Genomic DNA, 19,223 nt, shown 5'->3' with positions numbered 1-19,223 from the left:
CGTTCTAAAAAATGTGAGAATTCCAGACCAAGAGATTTACTCCCTGGTGTGTTAATTTTGATGGAATAAAAGCAAGTCTAAGCTGTTAACATGATCCTGTCACCATAGAATAATAAAAAAGTCAGCCCTAGTTCAGGGGGTTGAGTACAGAGGCTTTGGCCTACTGGGTCCCCCCGCAAACTAAACAAAACATTTTGAAATTGAAACTTAGTGGCTATGCAAAACAAACTTAATCAAAATGTATCAAAGTCCCTTTTTCAGACTGAGACTGTCAGTTACAGTCCCTTACTCTGTCAAGCAATCCTTCTTAGTGGGGAAGAAAGGGTTAGTTCCGTTGATTTTTGAGATGACTGCTGTGAATAGTGGTTATTTTTCCTGCTTTTGACAAAACAGACAGACACAAAACAAGAGATAGTCTAGTGAAGGTGGGAAAATAGGGCTATACAAAGTGGCTGGTCAGTCATGGATGGTAAGCTGCCATGACAACTGTTGCTCTGGACCCTGCCTGATGTCCCCAGTCTGGGATGCCATTTGGCTGGCCTGACCGGGTTCCTCTCCTTCACTGGTCCTTGCCAGGCTGGGCAAACTCATCCCATTGTGCCATTGCTGTGCAGTATAGGTGGTCTCAGGATCAGGTGAAAAGCCAAGAGAGAGGACCGGAGGAAGTTGGGGGATAGAAAGGAACACGAGGGATGGGAAGACAGAGCAGGGTTTCACATGTATGAGGCTGGGGTCTTTCATGATCCAGTGGTGATGGTCAAGCATCCTCACTGGTGTGATGATGGTCTGGGCATCCCAAAGAGGCTCACCAATGAAGGACAGAGTCTCTGGAGAGAGGCAGAGGCCTGGCAGAGGCCTGGCAGCCTTTCTGCAGGGAATCCCTCATGAATCTGTTCTTCCATTTCCTTGAAGGCAAAAGAAGATAAACACACGCAAAAGGGGAGCAGCAAAGACAGAAAATGCAGCTTCTATCTGGCGCTGACTCTAACTTACAACCTCATTGCTGGAGAAACACAGGCACAACACATGGTCTGGTCAGACACACCAAGACCTGCCAAACTTGTACCAGCACTGGTCTGCTTAGGGCATTGTTTTTAGCTGCCTGTCTAGTCACAGGCTCACAGCAGTGTTGCAAAAGGTGCAGTCTTGGCCAGCTAAGCCAGGTGTTCATTAAACAAAAGGCAAAAAGAGAGTTAGGGGAAAGAGAAGAAATAAAGTGGGGAAGGAAAATGACACATGAGGAAGGAGGTGGAAGCAGGAAAACCAAGGCTCACATTCTAGGTGTTCAGGATTTAGCTAACACTGGTGGAGGTGGCAGTATCATCTAGGTCCCTCTCTCTGGCCCGGTCTGGTCAAGACAATGAAGGCCCAACAGTGTCATGGTGGATCCTTGGGTCCCAGGAGATGGTTGGCATGGCAATCATCATGGTAGAGCTCACTGGTTTTGTCCCACTTGTCCTCCACATTTTGTTCCTCCCCCCCAAAAAATCTCTTTTTTAAAGACTCCAAAAAGGGACGATGGGTGGAATGGTCCATGCCCTAATTTTGTTCACCAATTAGGCCTAATTTCTGACGTGCCATTTTGGGCCATTAATTTCCAGTTCCAGACTCTTGTTTACTGGTGATGTTCTTAACACCATCCTTGGGTGGGATCAGCAGACATTTTTGTTCAGACTAATCTAGTCTGTCTTTTAACTTTTGGACCTTTTTCTAAACAATGCAATATAACAATATGAGCTGGACTTTTGTTACCTTGGACAACTGAGAGCACAGGTCTGTGCACAATAACCCACTCAGTCTTTTTGAAGCAGCTACTCTGCAGCCACTAGCCAAAGTCCTTTTCCTAGCAGACAAGTCCCTCCTGGCAAGAGCATGTAAGGTAGTATGCATTTTTGTGTCATAAAAAAAGAGGGTTGTCCTTCATCTTTCATACAATCACATTATTTCTTTGAAACCTAGGTGGTCACCAGCCCATGAACCAATGGGCAAGAATTGTGTCCTAGGTATCCAAACAGTGTGATCATATACACAGAATAAACCACTTTCACTAAACTCCAATTATTTTCTAAGGAAACTATGAGTTAAATATTCTGTACACTGTAAAGTACTGCACCATGACTGTATCAAGTCATTGTACCAGTAAACTGACAAGTGTAACACTAATGACTGGTAAATTGGCACAAGATATACTCTGTTCCTGTTGCGATAGTGTAACTAAAGGCCTCATTATTCAGTCCAGTTGTTGCATGTATTTCAAAAACTTTGTTGGGATAAATCACTGACGTTATGGGCTAAATTTGAAAACTTTATTGTAGTTAATCCATTATGATCTATTTGTGAGTAGTGCAGTTGCAGCATAAGGTTGTTTGTCACTGTGATGCTTCCTGGGGCTACCCAGGGTTGTGAGGCATGTGGCTACTCTTGCCCTTAGTATAAGGAAGCCGAATCTGTCAGCTCCCCAATTCCACTGTCCGCAAGCAACACAAGCATTCCCCGCTAGGCCTGGCAGCTCCACCGTCACTCTACAGATTAGCAATTGGCACATTCCAACCCTCGATCCCTCCCTGCATCTCCCTGGAGTGTCCAACCCTTAGACACTTGATCCACTTCTTCCAAAGAATCAATACACCACCGCTTACCAGTTCCAACTCAGATCTCTGCTCCGCTTAACACACAGCACTTAGATATGTTAATGGTGAAATAAAGTATATGATTATTTAACAAAGCATGGACATTCAAGTACTATAGCTGCAAGAAGTAGAAATATTGGGAAAAAATGGTTATATACAACATAACACATTCTAGAGCCTAGACTTAATTAAGATACTCTCATGTCTAATCCCATGCTCACCCCAAACCCTTACAATGCTTTACAGCTAGACAGGCTGTGACCCTTCTTTCCTGAGACATGCACGTAATCAGTTTGCCTCTTAGGTGAAGGTATGTCTTTTTGCACTCCAAGATATACCACCCCATCCTTTGTCTTTATTCATAAATGGGATACTCCTCTGCAGTTTGTTTCATCCTGTAGATTTCCTTCCTTGTAGATTTCACAGTGTCTCAGTTTGCAATTGGCTTAGGATGCAAATAGTCATACAACGTGAGGCATACAATACACAAGTGGTCAGACAGAGAGATAGGTGTCAGTTACCTGCTGACTGAAAAGAAATCTCACAGGTATGTCAGCTCCTGGTGACCTGCCTTATCTCCAAGACCTTAAGAGCAAAATTTTCAGTATAGATACATAAGTCCTTAAATATTATCTATGCATACATTTTGCAATGATTATGACGACCATTTGGCTATGGACTTTTGGTAGAGGCCTCACATGCCACCCTTCGGTGAGCTTTTATGCAGATATCTGACCCAGGGAATCCCTGTAAAACCCTATGCACTCCCCTGTATCTGCTGCTGGTTGGCATCAAGGGGTCCCTGGGTCAAAGTCACTAATAATCAAAACAATTACTTAATGCAGAGGCTCTCAAAGTGTGCTCCATTCACCACTGGTGGTCCCCGAAGAACTGGCAAGTGCTACAGTGTTGACCCTGCCTCCTGCTCCAGCTGCTTTAACAGATGTCCAAGTTCTTCATTGCAAAGAAGAGCCTGGATGCATGTGAAAGCAGCTATTCACAAAGCGGAGACCACATTAGCAACCTCATTACATTAGGAGGAGGAGAAAAAGAAGCCGTGCAGACTTGGAGCCAACGGCTGAGCAAAGTAACCAAGACCCAGATCCTCAAAGTTATTTAAGCAACTAGCTCCCACTGAACGGCAATGGGAGTTAGGTGCCTAAATACCTTTGAAGGTCTGGACCTAAATTCTTTCCTGATGTTCTTTTTCCAATTACATTAGATGCCGTAAGGATTTTGTATAATTGTGAATGGGAAAGGAGGTTTCTCCACAAACTACACATGTGTTTTATTAAGATGTGATCCTCATTAAGGAAAAGTGATCCCTTACATTAATGTTTTTATGGTGCTTTGAAGTGGTGTTATAGCTAGAGTGCCAGCCAAACTCCTTTACCCCAAGGATTTTGACATATACCAACTAATGTCTTACTCTGCAGGTATACCTAATCCCAGTCGGTGGGATTACTCATGGAATACAGTCCCATTCATTGTGAGTGTAGGTAGCAGAACCTGGCTTTACAAGTGGGGAGTTAGACACAGACAGTGCAGTGACTGAGTTAGCAAACAGACCAGTCATTATGCACTCAGCAGTATCTCAAACACAGCCTTGAACATTAGAACCTGTTTTACTGCAAGAGGGAGTGTTGATCGAGACACCAGGATTATCTCCTGCTCCTCACAGGATCTTTGGTTTCCTCCTTTACAGGGATGGGGAGAAGGGGGCTGGGCTGTAACTTGTCATCAGAAGCAGCAGAAATTTAAGGAATAGTTGTTTGTTTGGCTCATGGGTACAACAGTGCATCTCTTTCCAGATCACACAATTTATTTATTTACGGCCATATTCAAAGTACCTTCACTCACGTATTTTACTCTACAAGTGACCCCCAATGAGCTCAAGGTACTGGAGTAAGGTCATATACACCTTGAGCAATCAGGATCTGAATACAACCTCACTCCACAAATGGTACCATTGGTCTCAGTGGAACCACTAGTGAGGTGTAAGGTATCATTCGACACAAGTAAAGATAAAGGACACCGAAATCTGGGCTTTACTGATTTCTAAAAATGCACCCTACATAATCTCACCAGCAACCACATCATAATTTATACTGCAACCATGAACATGTAGCTGATCAGTTATACTTTAAAAACTGCCTCTGTATCTGCTCAGAGTCTGAAAAATATAAACCGAACGTTAAAACAAACGCTCTCTGCTCCACAATTCTATCGCGTATCTGGCTAGAGTCTGTGGAACAGGCAGGCTTTGCACAGTGCCCTTAAGGCCGTCACTTGAGCTATCAGCAGTGGAGGAAATTAATTCCAGAATTGAGAGCCCTCCACTAAAGACCCCCTGCCAGCCATTCCCAGACATTTAAATCTTGGTCAAGCGGTGTAGTTGATTTCGGCTGCAACAGAAGATCATGAAGAGAGAGGTGACTTCTTGGGGAGATAGTCATGGGCAGAGTGTGTACCTCCGGCTCAAGGAGGCTAATCCCCAACCCCGCCCCTTCCACCGGAGTCCAGAGCCCACCACCCACGGCCACCGGCCCCTGCCTGAAGCTAGTGCCCCCACCCCCGGAGCTCCAGGAGGGCGGGTGGTGCATGCAGCCCCAGCCCCAGCCCAAGCTGGGGCCATGGCACAGGAGAACTAGGAAGAGCCAGAGCGGGAAGCAGGAGGGGGCCTGGGAGCAGAGCATGGGCAGGGCCACGCCTGGCTGTTTGGGAAGGCACAGCCTTCCCCTGCCTATGATACCTGCTGCCCCTGGAGATAGTACCCAAACACACAGTGCTATATAAGTCACTAGCACCCTTTTCAATTGCACCTGGAAGTGAAGAGGAAGTCAAATACTGGAGAGCAGATATTTCCCTGCAGCCAGTTATCAGCATTCCCATATTACATGATTTGAGCTTCAGTCAGCTCACCCTCATTCAAGCCCCTATATCAAATGTCCTTGGATAAATACTTTTTCAGAGAATCTCCATGGCTAGGAGATTGTGGAAGGTTAAAAGCCAGGTCACAGCTGAACTGATCTTTCCTCCAAAGCCACCTCCACTCACCCCATTCCCTGTCATTGGTGCCACTATCCTGCTTCTCAACCAGGCCTGGGAGCTGGGAGTCATCTTTCACTCCTCACCCATCTCCCTGAACAATTCCAGGCCATATCCAAACACCACTGCTTCTTCCGCCATAGCATTTCTAAAATCTAACCCTTTCCTTCAGCCCACACAGCTCATTCAGGCCATCATCTCCCATGTTGATTATGGCAACATTCTGGCTTCCTTCATATCAAGTATAAAGCTTTTTGTCATCACCTTCGGGGCCTGTCACAATTCTGCTCCTCCCTATTTGTCCACTCTTGCCTCTTATAACATCACCCCATCACCCTTTTTACTCCGTCGACAATGCCAGCTTTGAGCACCCATTCATTCACTCTTCCCACAAAAGCTCTTTCACATGAAATACCCTTGTTTAACTGAGCCATAAAACTACTCTCCCCCCCCGTTTTCTTCAAATCCCTTCCCAAGAGCAACTTCTGCAGCACCTGTTGATGGCTACACTGAAGGATAGTTGAGGGAAGTCAATATTTATTTGTATAATTACAACAACAACAAAAGAAAAAATGGAAATACATTATAGGCAGAGCTAGTAGTGCTGCCTATAGTTAAGGTTTCCTGATAGTTTCTATTCTAAGATCCTGTTTTCAGTTGCCTATGTTTTTGCCAAACTTTAAGGGGGGAGGGATAGCTCAGTGGTTTGAGCATTGGCCTGCTAAACCCAGGGTTGTGAATTCAATCTTTGAGGGGGCCACTTGGGGATCTGGGGCAAAATCAGTACTTGGTCCTGCTAGTGAAGGCAAGGGGCTGGACTCGATGACCTTTCAAGGTCCCTTCCAGTTCTAGGAGATGGGATATCTCCATTAATTAATACAAATTAATTAACAGTTTGGGCTGAAATTTCTCATACAGGGTGTCTGCATCAGGCTGAATTTTCTTGGCAAGTTTCAGCAAAAATGGTTCAGCCATTTGCGAAAACAAGATTAGGGACTAATATGTTGTTTTGTCCATGTTACAGTACATTTTTAAATCATTTCACTGCGAAGCCTCATGCTAGGTCATGGACATTCATTCAGCCTAAGAAATGCCCATTCCTTACATTAGGATATTGAGGGAAAATGTAGTTGTAGTGTATAGGATCCAGGTATTACCCCTTTAAATTGTTTGTATGGTCTCTGTATTCAGGAATTGGGTAGTATCTAATTCTTATACACTACAATAGTGGCCACATTTTCAAAGCCTTTGAAAGTCCACTTGTAAATTTGGGTATTGGACCTCCCCTAATGAACAGCTAATGGAAAGTCAGTGGGCTAAGGAGCGAAATGTAAAGGGTCACTGACTGAATGTATCAGGCTTTCCTGGTTCAGACAACTCAGTTCCTGTCACCTTGTGAGAGGCAAAGGGTCCCACTGATTTGAAAATAAAATGGTTGGTGATGAAGGGAAATAGGAATCCCCTCCCATGGACTCTAGGGTAATGTGAGAATTCCACTCACAGCTTAAAAATAGTTGAGCCCAAATTCCCTTTTTTGCCCATATTCTCTGGTGACTGGGGCGAGTGGGGGGCAGGACATCTCCTTCTACCTCCACTTTCAAGTAAAAATTAAAACAAAAAATCCAGTCCAAAACCAGGCCCAGATCCATCTGCTTGCCCACCAGGAGCTACAAGAGATTAAATGTATTCCTCCATCCCTATGGTTTAAGTAACCACCAACCTTTGCTGGGAAAATGGACAGGGTCAAGAGCTTTCTTTCTTCAGGGAGCTCTGAAACCTCCACACCCCTCCCCTCCCTCCCCTCTCCCCCCATTTCCCAGTGAGTAGCTTTTGGTCTGGGACTTTCCACCTCAAAATGGCCTTTCTCTGGTTATGGGGAAGACTCTGCACCATTTAAATCAGTGGGAATTTTGTCATTAGCTTCAGTGGGGGCTGGACTGGACCCTAAATTGGCATGCAGTGGATTTAGTCTCTGCCATCAACTGAGACTTCAGCAGCTTGGAAATCAGGCTGCAAGTATAGTGGGCTGGCCCAGGCCCGTAGATGATGACAGATCACATTACAAACCACAGACAGTCTCTGTGCAAGAGTGAAAGAAGAAGCGCATTTAAGGACATGGGACTTCTTCTTTATGACTGCAGAGCAGTAATTTCAAGGGAGCTTAGCTGAGAAATCACCATGACTATCTTCTTTGTGCATATGACCCAAAATGATTGGCATCCTTCTAAGGGCATGATCTACTGAGGACGTAATATGCTCAGCATTAATGAAAGGCTCGTTTGCTCGTGATAGAACCTAATGCTGTTATAGACTTTACAGCTTTTTAAACATTTGAACAGTATCTGTGCAAATGTGTCTGTCTCTGAAGGTGAAAATGGCATGGATGGGAAACAAACCCGTTTGTACTACAATGCTGCTGTCTTCAATATGAGGGGCAGACACGGGCAAAAGTAACAGGAGTCGATCCAAGCTAGGAAAATGCAAACCAATATATCGGAGAAATATATTGAAACCAATGTGCTCAGTGGGACAGGGAAACCTGGAAGCTATAATTCTGAAAGAGACCTAGGGAGTGATAGTGAACAGCAAATTAGACATGAGTTTGCAGCATAATACATTGTGGCTTCAAAACAGTTCTGGACTGTATTTGCCAAGCATACCACTGCAGGCCAAGTAGATAATAGTGTCTGCCTCCAAGGCTCTGATTCAAACTATGCCTGGTATTTTTGGTTTAAGGTTTAGGCACCACCTTCCAAAAGTATACTGACAAATTGGAGGGAGCTCAGAAAAGAACAACAAAAAGATAAGGGGCATGCAGGGACTGGAAGATTAACAAAGCTAATTATCTATCTCTTGGCTAATCAATAGCTAAAGGAGGATTGGATAACAGACTACAACTATTTGAAGGGTGTGAAATCCAAGTTGCAAGAGTATTTATGTAGGGACATACTCTGAAATATAACTACGAGTAATAGGATGAGGTTAAGATAGGGAAAAGGTAGGCTGTGTATTAGGAAAAACTTCCTGGAGTATTGGTTTGTGGAATACCCTCCCCATGGATGTGCTGGAAACACAGTTGCTTGGAATTTTTAGAACTTGCCTTGATTAAAACACTAAATTCATAGATTTTTTTAAAGGCCAAAGTGGACCATTATGCTCACTTAGTCAGAGCTTTTGTAGAAAACAGGCTGTACAGCTTCACCCAGTAATTCCTGCATCAAGTCCATAACTTCGCTAGAGCATATTTTTTAGAAAGGCATCCAATCTTAACTTAAAGACGTCAAGTGACGGAGAATCCACCTCATCCCTTGTTAAATTGATCTAATAGTTAATTACCCTCCCTGTTTAAAGTTTGTGCTTTATTTCTAGTCTAAATTTAATCCAGTTTCAGCTTCTAGTTATTAGATCTCATTATGCCTTTTTTTCTGCTACATTAAGAATACTAAGAGATATACCATCAGGGATATTCCTGCAGTGGCAGGGGATGGCACTGAATGAGGTAGTTTTGTCTTTTCCATCTCTTACTTCTATGTCTCAATGAGCTATTCTGTGCACAAACACCTCACTGGAAAGTATAAATTCATGCTAGAAATAATGCAGTCTCCAGGGGCTCTAATCTTCGGTGGTGCTGTAATAGCAATTGTCAATGCTCAGCACCATTCCGAATCCAGCCCCACGCTACTTTTTCTGCTGAGCAAATTATGGGCTCGATCCTGCAATTTACTACCATGTGTAGCGCCACTGAAATGGACAATTGATCTACTCATGCGAGTAAGCACTATGTTTGGTAGTACATTCAGTGACATTGAAATGGGGAGCGTATAGGAACTCAGACTGATAAATCTGCAGGATCTTCTGCTTTTAGTGTTTCCCTAATACAAAGCCAAACCTATCCATTTGTTTTGTAGGATAAAGGGCATTGCTTCCTCTGCAAAGCTAAGCATTACCTTATAAAGATATTTTCCAAAATAGACCCAGAGCAGCTCTGGAATTTCATTTGTCCCCTCTTATACTTTGGATATTTGTATTTTGCTTGCAGTGGTTCTCAGCAGTCAGAATAAAAGAAACAAATCAAAACAAAACACTGCTTGTGTTTACTGTCCGTCCCCAATCAAATTTATTTCCCTCTGATTTTCAAGCAACTTGTTTTTCACACCAGCCAGCTGCCTTACTCATGGTAGCTTTAAAACCAGAATTGTGCTGGTTTGAATTTAAAGTGTAGCTTACAGAAGTTATTTTCTATTTTACATTGGTCAGCAACTAAAACTCCTTAGAAGCCAGACACTAGAACTCAGATGGTAACTTCTGGTTGTTATTGAGCACTGTACTGACCTTCATTGAGATTTTTGGAGTTTAGCAATTCAGTTTAAGTTTAAGTACTGTAATTCTCTCTGTCATGTGTGATCACTCAGAGATTGTGCTAGCCATTGAATACTACTGCTTGGTGTAATTGCTTTCAAACCTTCTGCTGCCTGACTGAAAGCTACATCATATGATCCAACAGCACATGATTAGCAGTTTAATATAGTCTCTGGAACAAGGCATGCAAAAGAAGTTTTTAAAAACGGTGAGTACATGTCTCATTAGAGATGCTGCATCTGTTTTTAAGGATTTAAACAGTTTTAATATTGTGCATAAACCATCTTCTGTGGCCTGAGTAGTTTTGATAGTACAGTGCCAAATTCAGAGCTCAGATATGAGCTAGCTCATCTGTCTATGCCAAATACACAAGTATATAAAATCCCCTTATTCAAAAAGAATGCTAAGAATTTTCTTATTTCGCTGGCCTTAGTAGGTGTAATTCTAGAGTAAGTCAATAAACCTAAAATACAGGTCAGAAGTCAGAATGTAAGTAGAGCAGATAAAATTTTCTCTGAAGTTCCTTACTTGTAAAGATAACTTCTTAATTCATTTGAATGAAAAAGGCCTTCCTTTGTGTTATAGTAGTATAAAAAATTCTGAGTTATAGTAGTTGTATTTAAGGTTCCTCTCTTATATAGACTAAATGAAAAATTGGTACTGACATGCTAAATATGCAGTTGAGACATATTTACATTTTGCACACTGAAACCCAATTAATGGTTATAAAGAGAGACTGTGAAAATGAAAACTCATGATTTTAATTAGAAGCAAAATATAGGACAATGCAAAAAAAAAAAAAAACTTTCCCAAAATATCTATTGCAATGATGTGGCCTTATTCTGTTTAAAAAATGGAAATAAAATAGGCGTGATAGGATGTTGTTCCTTTTTTATTCTTTTTTTCATGATGCAGAATAATTTACCAAATTTTGCTTTATATTACTGTAAAATGTCTAGGAAATATTAGTAAACCATTTATTGACAAGTGAGGTTATTTCTCAGATAGAAATAGTGTTTTTTTTTTAAAAAACAGTGTGAATAACTCTATTTGATTGCACCGGGGTGGGGGGGGAGAGGGGAGGAACAGAAAGGAAAAAAATCGAAGAAGTTTGCTAAAATAACCCAACAATAGCTTTTCCTCGGTTAATAACTACAAAAATCACATGAACAATCCTGATGAGCCTTTTCTTCCTCCAGAAAATGCACAATGAGGAGACCATTTTTCCCACTCCCACAAAAAAAAAACAGCCCAAACCCCAAAACCTCTTAGGATTGTCAGGCAAGGTGGGTGAGAACAATTTGAATGAGAGGGGGAAATCATAAAAGTGATGAGAGACTCTGTCAATGTGCCCCTGTCACAGTGTGCATGTACATGGCTGGGGAAGAAGATGAGAGAGACTAGACAGAACTGCCTTACCACTGAATCCCCAAGGGGAGGGCATACCCTCCCTCCCCCACCCTTGGGGGAGCTCTGAAGTTTTGATCTAACCTGAGATGTTCTCTCCTAGGTCTCCTCCATTGTTTTTAAAGCATCAGTAGTTCCCAGTTCAAGGCTTGATGCTGTTTTGGGTTAATACTTTGTGCAATACTAGACAGATGTGGGAGCAAGGGAATTGGACCCCTCCCTCTGTCACTTCCCTTCCCCTCTGTACTAACCAGCAATATCCCAGAGCTGCAGCCGTACCACCGTCTCAGCATCCCAGTTGAGCACCTTCAAGGCAAAGTCCACCCCAATGGTGGCCCGGTAGTGAGGGGAGAAGTTCTGATGGACGTAGCGCTTGATGATGCTGGTTTTGCCCACACCCAGGTCCCCAATCACCAGTAGCTTGTAGAGATGCTCTTTCTGACTAGGCTTCTGCATCTTCCCTGCTGCTGCTGCTCCCTGATTGCATGCTCTGCTGGTAGGATCCTGCCAGGCTGAGGGGGAGAGAGGGAGTGAGGAACCAGGGAGGGAAAAAGTGAAGGGAGGTGGAGGCTCTCTCCCCTATCACAGAAGCAGCAACGCCCAGATCCAGCAGCCAGCCGAGCTGGAGGATGAAAGAAATATGAGAGCAAATCAAGCAGGAAAAGTCTTCCAATAAAGGTTTTTTTTTTGCAGAGTTTAGTGTGAGGTGTCTGTGGGCTAAGTAATACCACAGGGACTACAGGGTTTGCATGGAAGACAATGCAATAGACAGCCCTGGCCATGTTTCACTGCTTGTTGCACCGAGAGTCCCTCATGTGTGAATTAGATTTAAGGCAGTTTTTAAGAACACTCATCCTTTAATAATGGATATTTCCCCCTCTGTGTGTTTCAACAAGCACGCAACATACCAGGCATTAAAAAAAAGAAGAAAAAGAAATTTCCTTTCAGATCATCACAGCTTGGCTAAGGCTTGGTATACACTTAAAAGTTTTACTGATATACCTATGGTTAGGGATGCACGTTTTTTTTAGCATAATTGTTATACCAGTAAAAGCCTTCATGTGGATGAAGTTATTCCAGTACAAAGGTGACTTATTCCCTTTCCCGTATAGGAATAGTTACGCCACTATATATATGATCTTTAGATCAATATCACTGCTTCCACATTAGAGGATTTGTACCACTTTAACTATACTGGAATAGTTAAGATTGTATACCGTTTAAGGGTAAACAAGCTCATAGCCACTCCACACAACTGATTTAGTGTTGTTCTTCCTGTTCATAGAACTGGAATCTAAAATGAAACATGATGCACACCAGTTCCAGCAGCATTTTCCTGGAATGCTGATAAACTTCACTCATGAGAAACAGGACAGTATTGCAGAATATGGATGTGGGTGGTCATTGCTCTGTTTGCCAAAATCAAAAGCCTCAACCCTGCAAAAACATATATGTATGCTTAACTTTACACAGTATGAGTGGTCCGATTTGCCTAGGCTAGGAGACCTAGGCTTTCATTTTGAGAGCTATCATGGTAATCAGAAGTTAGGAATTGTAGAAAATTGATAAGGGAAGCCAAGGGACACAAGAAGCTCTCTATGGCCAGCAGTGTTAAGGACAATAAAAAGGAGTTTTTTAAGTATATTAAGAACAAAAATAATCCCAGTCCATTAGTAGATGAAAAGGGTAGAATTATCAGTAATAATGCAGAAAATTCAGAAGTGTTCTGTAAATATTTTTATTCTGTATTTGAGGAAAAACAGATGATACAGTCTTATTATATGGTGATTATAAAACTCTTTCCATTCCACTAGTACCTCCGAAGGATGTTAAATAGAAACTACTAAATAGAAACAGACATTTTCAAATTAGCAGGTCCAGATAACTTACATCTAAGAGTTTTATAAGTTGCTGAGGAATTCACTGGACTCTTAATACTGATTTTCAATAAGTCTGTGAGCACTGGGAAAGTTCTAGAAGACTACAAGAAAGCTAATGTTGTACCAATATTTAAAAAGGGCAAATGGGATGTCAGCCTGACATGGATCCGAGGCAAGATAATGGAGCAGCTGATACATGACTCAATTAACAAAGAATTAAATGAGGGTAATGTAATTAATGCAAATCAACATGGTTTTATGGAATACATCTTGTTGAAGTAATTGATATTTTTTTGATGAGATTATAAGATTCTTTGATAAAGGTAATAGTGTTGAAGTAATATACTTAGACTTCTGTAAGGCATTTGACTTGGTACCACACAACATTTTGATTAAAAACCTAGAATGATATAAAATTAATATTGCACAGTCTGTAAGTACCTGCATGGAGGCAACTATTTAATAATGGGCTCTTCAGTCTAGCAGAAAAGGGTAGAAAACAATCCAGTGGCTGGAAGTTGAAGCTAGACAAACTCAGACTGGAAATAAGGTGTAAATTTTTAACGATGAGAGTAATTAACAAATGGAACAACTTGCCAATGATCGTGGTGGATTTTCCATCATTGATGATTTTTAAATATGGTAATGGATGTGGTAAGAGAACTTAAATAGGAAATAGATTGATAGAGAATATTTATAAATATTTAAATGGAAAAAAAGTTTTGAAGTTATTTCCATTTTGCCAAGTTTGAAATAATCCATTTATTCTTTTTTCAATTTTTTAAAATTTTTTCATAGAAGTTTTTATCCAAATGTTTATTTAAATGATTAGTGATTTTTTTCATTTATTAAAATACAGGTTTTCAGTAAACAAAACATTCCAATAACCATTTCAATAAGATTTTTCATAAAAACTTCTGTACAAATTGAATTTAAAAGTTTTGCAAAAATTTTTGTGAAAATGGAAAATTTCAAAAAAGTCAATAGTTTTTCTTGAAATTCTTTTGTTTTTAAAGATAAAATAAACCCTTTATTTCAAAAAAATTCAATCCACTCTTGTTTGTAGTCCTTCTATGTGGAACAATGACACTGATAGGCTACGGCTTTGTCATGGAGGTCGCGGAAGGCACGGAATCCGTGACTTCCAAAGACCTCTGTGATGTCAGCCCTGGCCACTGGGAGCTGTGAGATACCCTTGCCGCCTGAGGCAGCGGGACCCCAAACTTTCAGCCTCCAGGGGCAGTGGGGGTACTCCACAGCTCCCAGCCGCCGCCGCAGGCAGGGGGGGAATCCCCACAGTTCCCCACCAGCCATGCCAGCAGGGGCACCCCAGCAGCTCCCCAGCCACCACCCTGGGGCAGGAGGACCCCCACAGCATCCCACTGCCACCATGGGGCAGGAGGACCCCAGCAGCTCTCCACTGCAGCAGTGGCAGGGGGATCTCTGCAGCTCCCCACCACTGCAGCAGCAGCAGGGGGATCCCTGCAGCTTCCCGCCACCACAGTGGGGCAGGGTGACCCCCGCAGCTCCCCTGCTGCTGTGCGGGGACAGGGGGAACCCTGCAGCTCCCCTCTGTGGCGGTGGCAGGGGGATTCCCACAGCTCCCCACCTCTGGGGAGGGGGCAGGGAGATCCTGCAGCTTCCTTCCACCGCTGGTGGCAGGGGGGACCCTGGAGCTCTGAGGCCCCCACAGTGGTGGTGGGGCCCAGAGCTCCCAGCCACCCCCAGCTGCCCAGCCCCTTCCCATTTTATCATAGATATTTTTGGAAAAGTCAGGGAAAGGTCACGGCTCCTGTGAATTTTTCTTTATTGCCCATGACCTGTCCGTGACTTTTACTTAATATATGCCTGACAAAATCTTACTGACAGGGTATGCCCACCCTGTATATTGGAGGTGTGATTGAGCACATGTGGCATACCTCTCTTTAACTGGGCTAGCTTGCTAAACACAGCAGTGAAGCCATAGCAGCATGGCATTAGCTTTACAAGCCCGCCTGGGGAACGTCCCTGTGCTGCCTTGGCTTCATTGCTATTTTTTGTGAGCTGTCTCAATCACGGCTTGCTTGGGTATGCCTTCATGTGCTGGGATCACCCCTCCTCACTGTGTTTTGGACACACCCAGAGTCTAAATAGCTGCTATGTTGACTGTAGTCAGCCAGACTGAAATGGCAACAATTTAGGGGAAAAGTCAACATACTCCATCCAAACAGTTGTTAACTTTGGCCCGATCCTGTGTTGTCAAACCACGCATTGACTTTGCATTGTTACCTTTGGGTATACAACATGTGACTCTTATTCCTGCATATCTCTAGAACACAAATAAATTGCACTTATACAGCATTTACCAGCCAAGGATCTCCAAGTGCTCACTACACACCTGTGAGGAAGGGTGTATTAGTGACCCTATTTCACAGACGAGAAAACTGATGCAAAGAGTGGTTAGGAACATAGGAAATATAGGAATTTACATATTGGAGTAGACCCAGCATCCATCTAGTCAGTATCTTATCTCTGACAGTGGCCAATACTAATGGCCAAAGGTGCAAGAAACTCCATAGTAGGTAGGGGTAGGATAATTTGCCACATATTAATGTCTTATCCCAATCCCTAATAATCAGAGTTTGGCTTAAGCCCTGAAGCATGAGGTTTTATATCCCTTTCAAAATTCTTGTTAGTATTCGCTATTATAATGCTGGATATTCCAGTTTGTCATAAAAATGTCCAATCCCTCTTTGAATCTTGCTAAACTCTTGCCATCAGAGACCTCTTAAAATAATAGACTCAAAAATGATAGAATCGTAGGACTGGAAGGGACCACAAGACAATCTTTTCTCTCTATTGTTGGTGCGTGACCTTATTCTATACATCTTAACTAGTCCATCAGTCTATTTCTATGAGATCCAGGGAATAAGCATACTGTAAACAAAATATCAGATTATTTGGTACTTTAATGTTCAGCTTTTAATAATCTGTGTCTCCTCTAACAAACACATATAGACTAATTATTTTATTGTCAATACAAATTATTTTAAAAATGAAAACATATGTGACAATAATAGTTTCTCATATTACTTTACCTTTGTAATCCAAGTACTTGCATTCCCCATTCTCAACCCATATTTATTGTCATCTCTTGCTATGCTACGTCTGTTTCAGGTATAAAATCCTTGTGGTGGGAATTTGTCACTTTTAGTGGCCTGGTAGGTGCTCCATACACGCCAGGCATTCTATAAATAACAAGAACAGAAAGCTGCAACAAACTAGATGTAGTAGTTTGAGGGAAGATGTGTAATCCTGTCTACAGTAGTGTTTTTTAGGATTGCTCTGACATCAGTGCCAGAGATCATAGACTTTGGGCCAGGGACCATGGATGAAGTTCTGATCTCATTGAAGTCAGTAGTAATTGGGCCCAGGATTTCATCACGTCTTTGTACAGCACTTAATACAGTAGGGCCTCAATCCTCATCGAGGTCTTTGGTTGCTACTGCAATACAAGTAAATAATATTTTCCTGGGTGGTGAAATGGCTTTATGCAAAAGTAGTTGGGTTTCCGTAGCTTTAGTCAAAGAGACTGATTGAGACTATGAGAAATGCATGTACTCATATGCACTTAACTACCTATCTAGGTTTTTATACAACATCCATCAGTGCAGTTTCTGATTGCTTCACATGTCTTAGATGGCATGGACTGTGCTCTCAGTCAAATAGTATACAACAGAATTTGCATTATATAGAGCAGAGAAGGAAGTAAAATAAAAAAGATTTACACAAAACTCAAATGACACAGTACTATTTTGTACTTTAGATTTTTCTCTTTAAAAGTAATATGAATTATAGAAAAGAAATTTTAAGCCTAGGCTTCTGCCAAACTTTGAGATCATAGATTGTTTCTTATGCTGTATCTTGATATCTGTAGCTTGCTAAATAAGAGAGAGACAGTTCACCTTTCATTAACAAATTATCTCCTTCATTTGTCATGGCACATTCACTGACTCTGTTATGGGGGTGCTAACACATAGCAGAAACATCCTTTTACCAAGAAATATACTGTTTTAGGGAAAGCTGTGCATTTCCTTCCACTTTTCTCCTTAAGACAAGAAAGATTGCATTAGTTTGGATTTCTCTCTATTTCTAAAGTTCTTCTGATGAAGACATTCCTTGGGGTGAATTGACTATTGACTCGTCAAACACACCTGTAATGGAATGGCTGTTGACTTACCAAACACAGCTATAGAGCTCTATTGATTAAATTATTGTGTTTAAGTTATAATTAACTTGCAGACAGACATTTTATCAGAAAAGACATTTGCATTAATATGCAAACAATCTCTTGCTCAATCCAGAGAGGTAGCTATTAATTTGTTCCTGTGGTCAAGTGTCAAAGGTTATTCTGAAGTAGGTTAGAATTTCAACATGCATTGGTACTAAGACATTGAAATCCTAGTCCATATGACAGTTGAAATTATGTTATCAGAGGTGTGGCTTGCATGAGTTTCCTCCCCTGAATTATGTTCTGACTTTGTTACTAAAACAGGCTATAGACAATTTTTCAGGGGGAGTCTATAGCAAGGTTTATTTAACCTCAGAAACACCCCTATCCACAATGGTTGGGAACATTTTTCTAGCACAGTTAAGTCACAGTATAGAGAAGGACTTAAAGTAACTTAATACTGTAGCTTGGGTCCTGATCCTGCAATGAAGGGCTTGTGGGTAAAATCCTGCCCCTGCATGGAACTAATTGATATCAGTGGGGCTATGTGCAGGGGATCTTCCCACACAGAGCCAAACATCAGGTGGAAATAGATTCCAAATTTTAAAATAGATTAGTGCATTAATAATCCTATTTTAAAAATGAGAATTAAAAGCTCCCTGACACAAACACCCATTTTGATGAGAGGACTTCACTTAGCTATTCAAATCATGCCATAGAGCAAACACTTGTATGGAAGGCCATGATCCATTGTACTTTCTACGTGAGTTAGAGCAGTACATCAGCAAGACACTACCATTAAGTTAAAATCATGCTTTTTTTTCTGAATACAAGATTATATCAGCATTAACCATCTCCTCTTTTCCTAACGCTGAATTATTTATCGAATTCATAGGTTGTTCCATGTCTGAAGGGCATGGTCCTTTTTTAAAAATTATCACAGCACTCACAAATTGCTTTTGAAAGAATTCCATGCAGTTGGCTTTTCTGAAATGAAATGGGTAGAATGAAGATGTTTCATTTTAGGCATTGGTCAGATAATATGGTGATGATTGCTATAGAAAAGCCAATCAATTAATCAATCAATAAAGTTAGTGAGTCAACAAGTTACATGACAGTAAATGGGTGTTACAAAAGGATTGGAAACTGCTCGTGTGCACCAATATGCCCTACCAGAACTCCTCCAAAGCTACTGTCTTTTTTCCTCCAGAATCTCAGCTTTCTTTCTTAAGGAAGTCTCTAGCTCTCATGGTTGCAAAGAAAACCGCAAGAATATGAACCGATTGTAACTGATGCAGAGATGTTCAGTGAGTCTGCACAAAGCTCTGAGCTGCCCCATTCTTCTCAGTGAGGAGTTAACACAGATGCCTAGTGATGGCCATTTATATACCAACATTTTTGTATTCCTCATGTAAGAACGGAGAAGCAGGATCGCAGATCTTCACAATTTAAGGTGAGTGACGACTAAGACTGTGTGTCTGTCATGGAGGGCATGGATTCCGTGACCTCTGTGACTTCTGCAGTGGCTGCTGCAGCTGGTTCCGAGGCTGCCTGACCAGCTCAGGCAGCCCTGAGCCAGCCACACTGGCTGTTACTGGGGCAATCTCGGGCCACTGTGTCCCGTCCCGCCCCCAGCAGCAGCAGCAGTAGTTTGGATGTGGGAGAGGGCTCAGGGCTGGGGCAGGGGGT

General features: G+C 42.0%; 1 protein-coding gene across 1 annotated transcript in view; it reads right to left on the bottom strand.

The window, feature by feature from the left end:
- RAB38 (RAB38, member RAS oncogene family) overlaps positions 1-12,001 on the bottom strand; it is a 34,022-nt gene extending 22,021 nt beyond the window's left edge. The window contains exon 1 of the mRNA XM_005304071.4: positions 11,696-12,001. Coding sequence (XP_005304128.1) covers positions 11,696-11,900 — 205 coding nt within the window. The 5' untranslated portion in view covers positions 11,901-12,001. The remainder of the gene's footprint in view (positions 1-11,695) is intronic.
- Positions 12,002-19,223: the final 7,222 nt, after the last annotated feature.

Source organism: Chrysemys picta, chromosome 1 (assembly GCF_011386835.1).
Source record: "Chrysemys picta bellii isolate R12L10 chromosome 1, ASM1138683v2, whole genome shotgun sequence".
NCBI classification, from domain to species: domain Eukaryota; kingdom Metazoa; phylum Chordata; order Testudines; family Emydidae; genus Chrysemys; species Chrysemys picta.
This window is presented reverse-complemented; position numbering and strand designations above follow the sequence as displayed.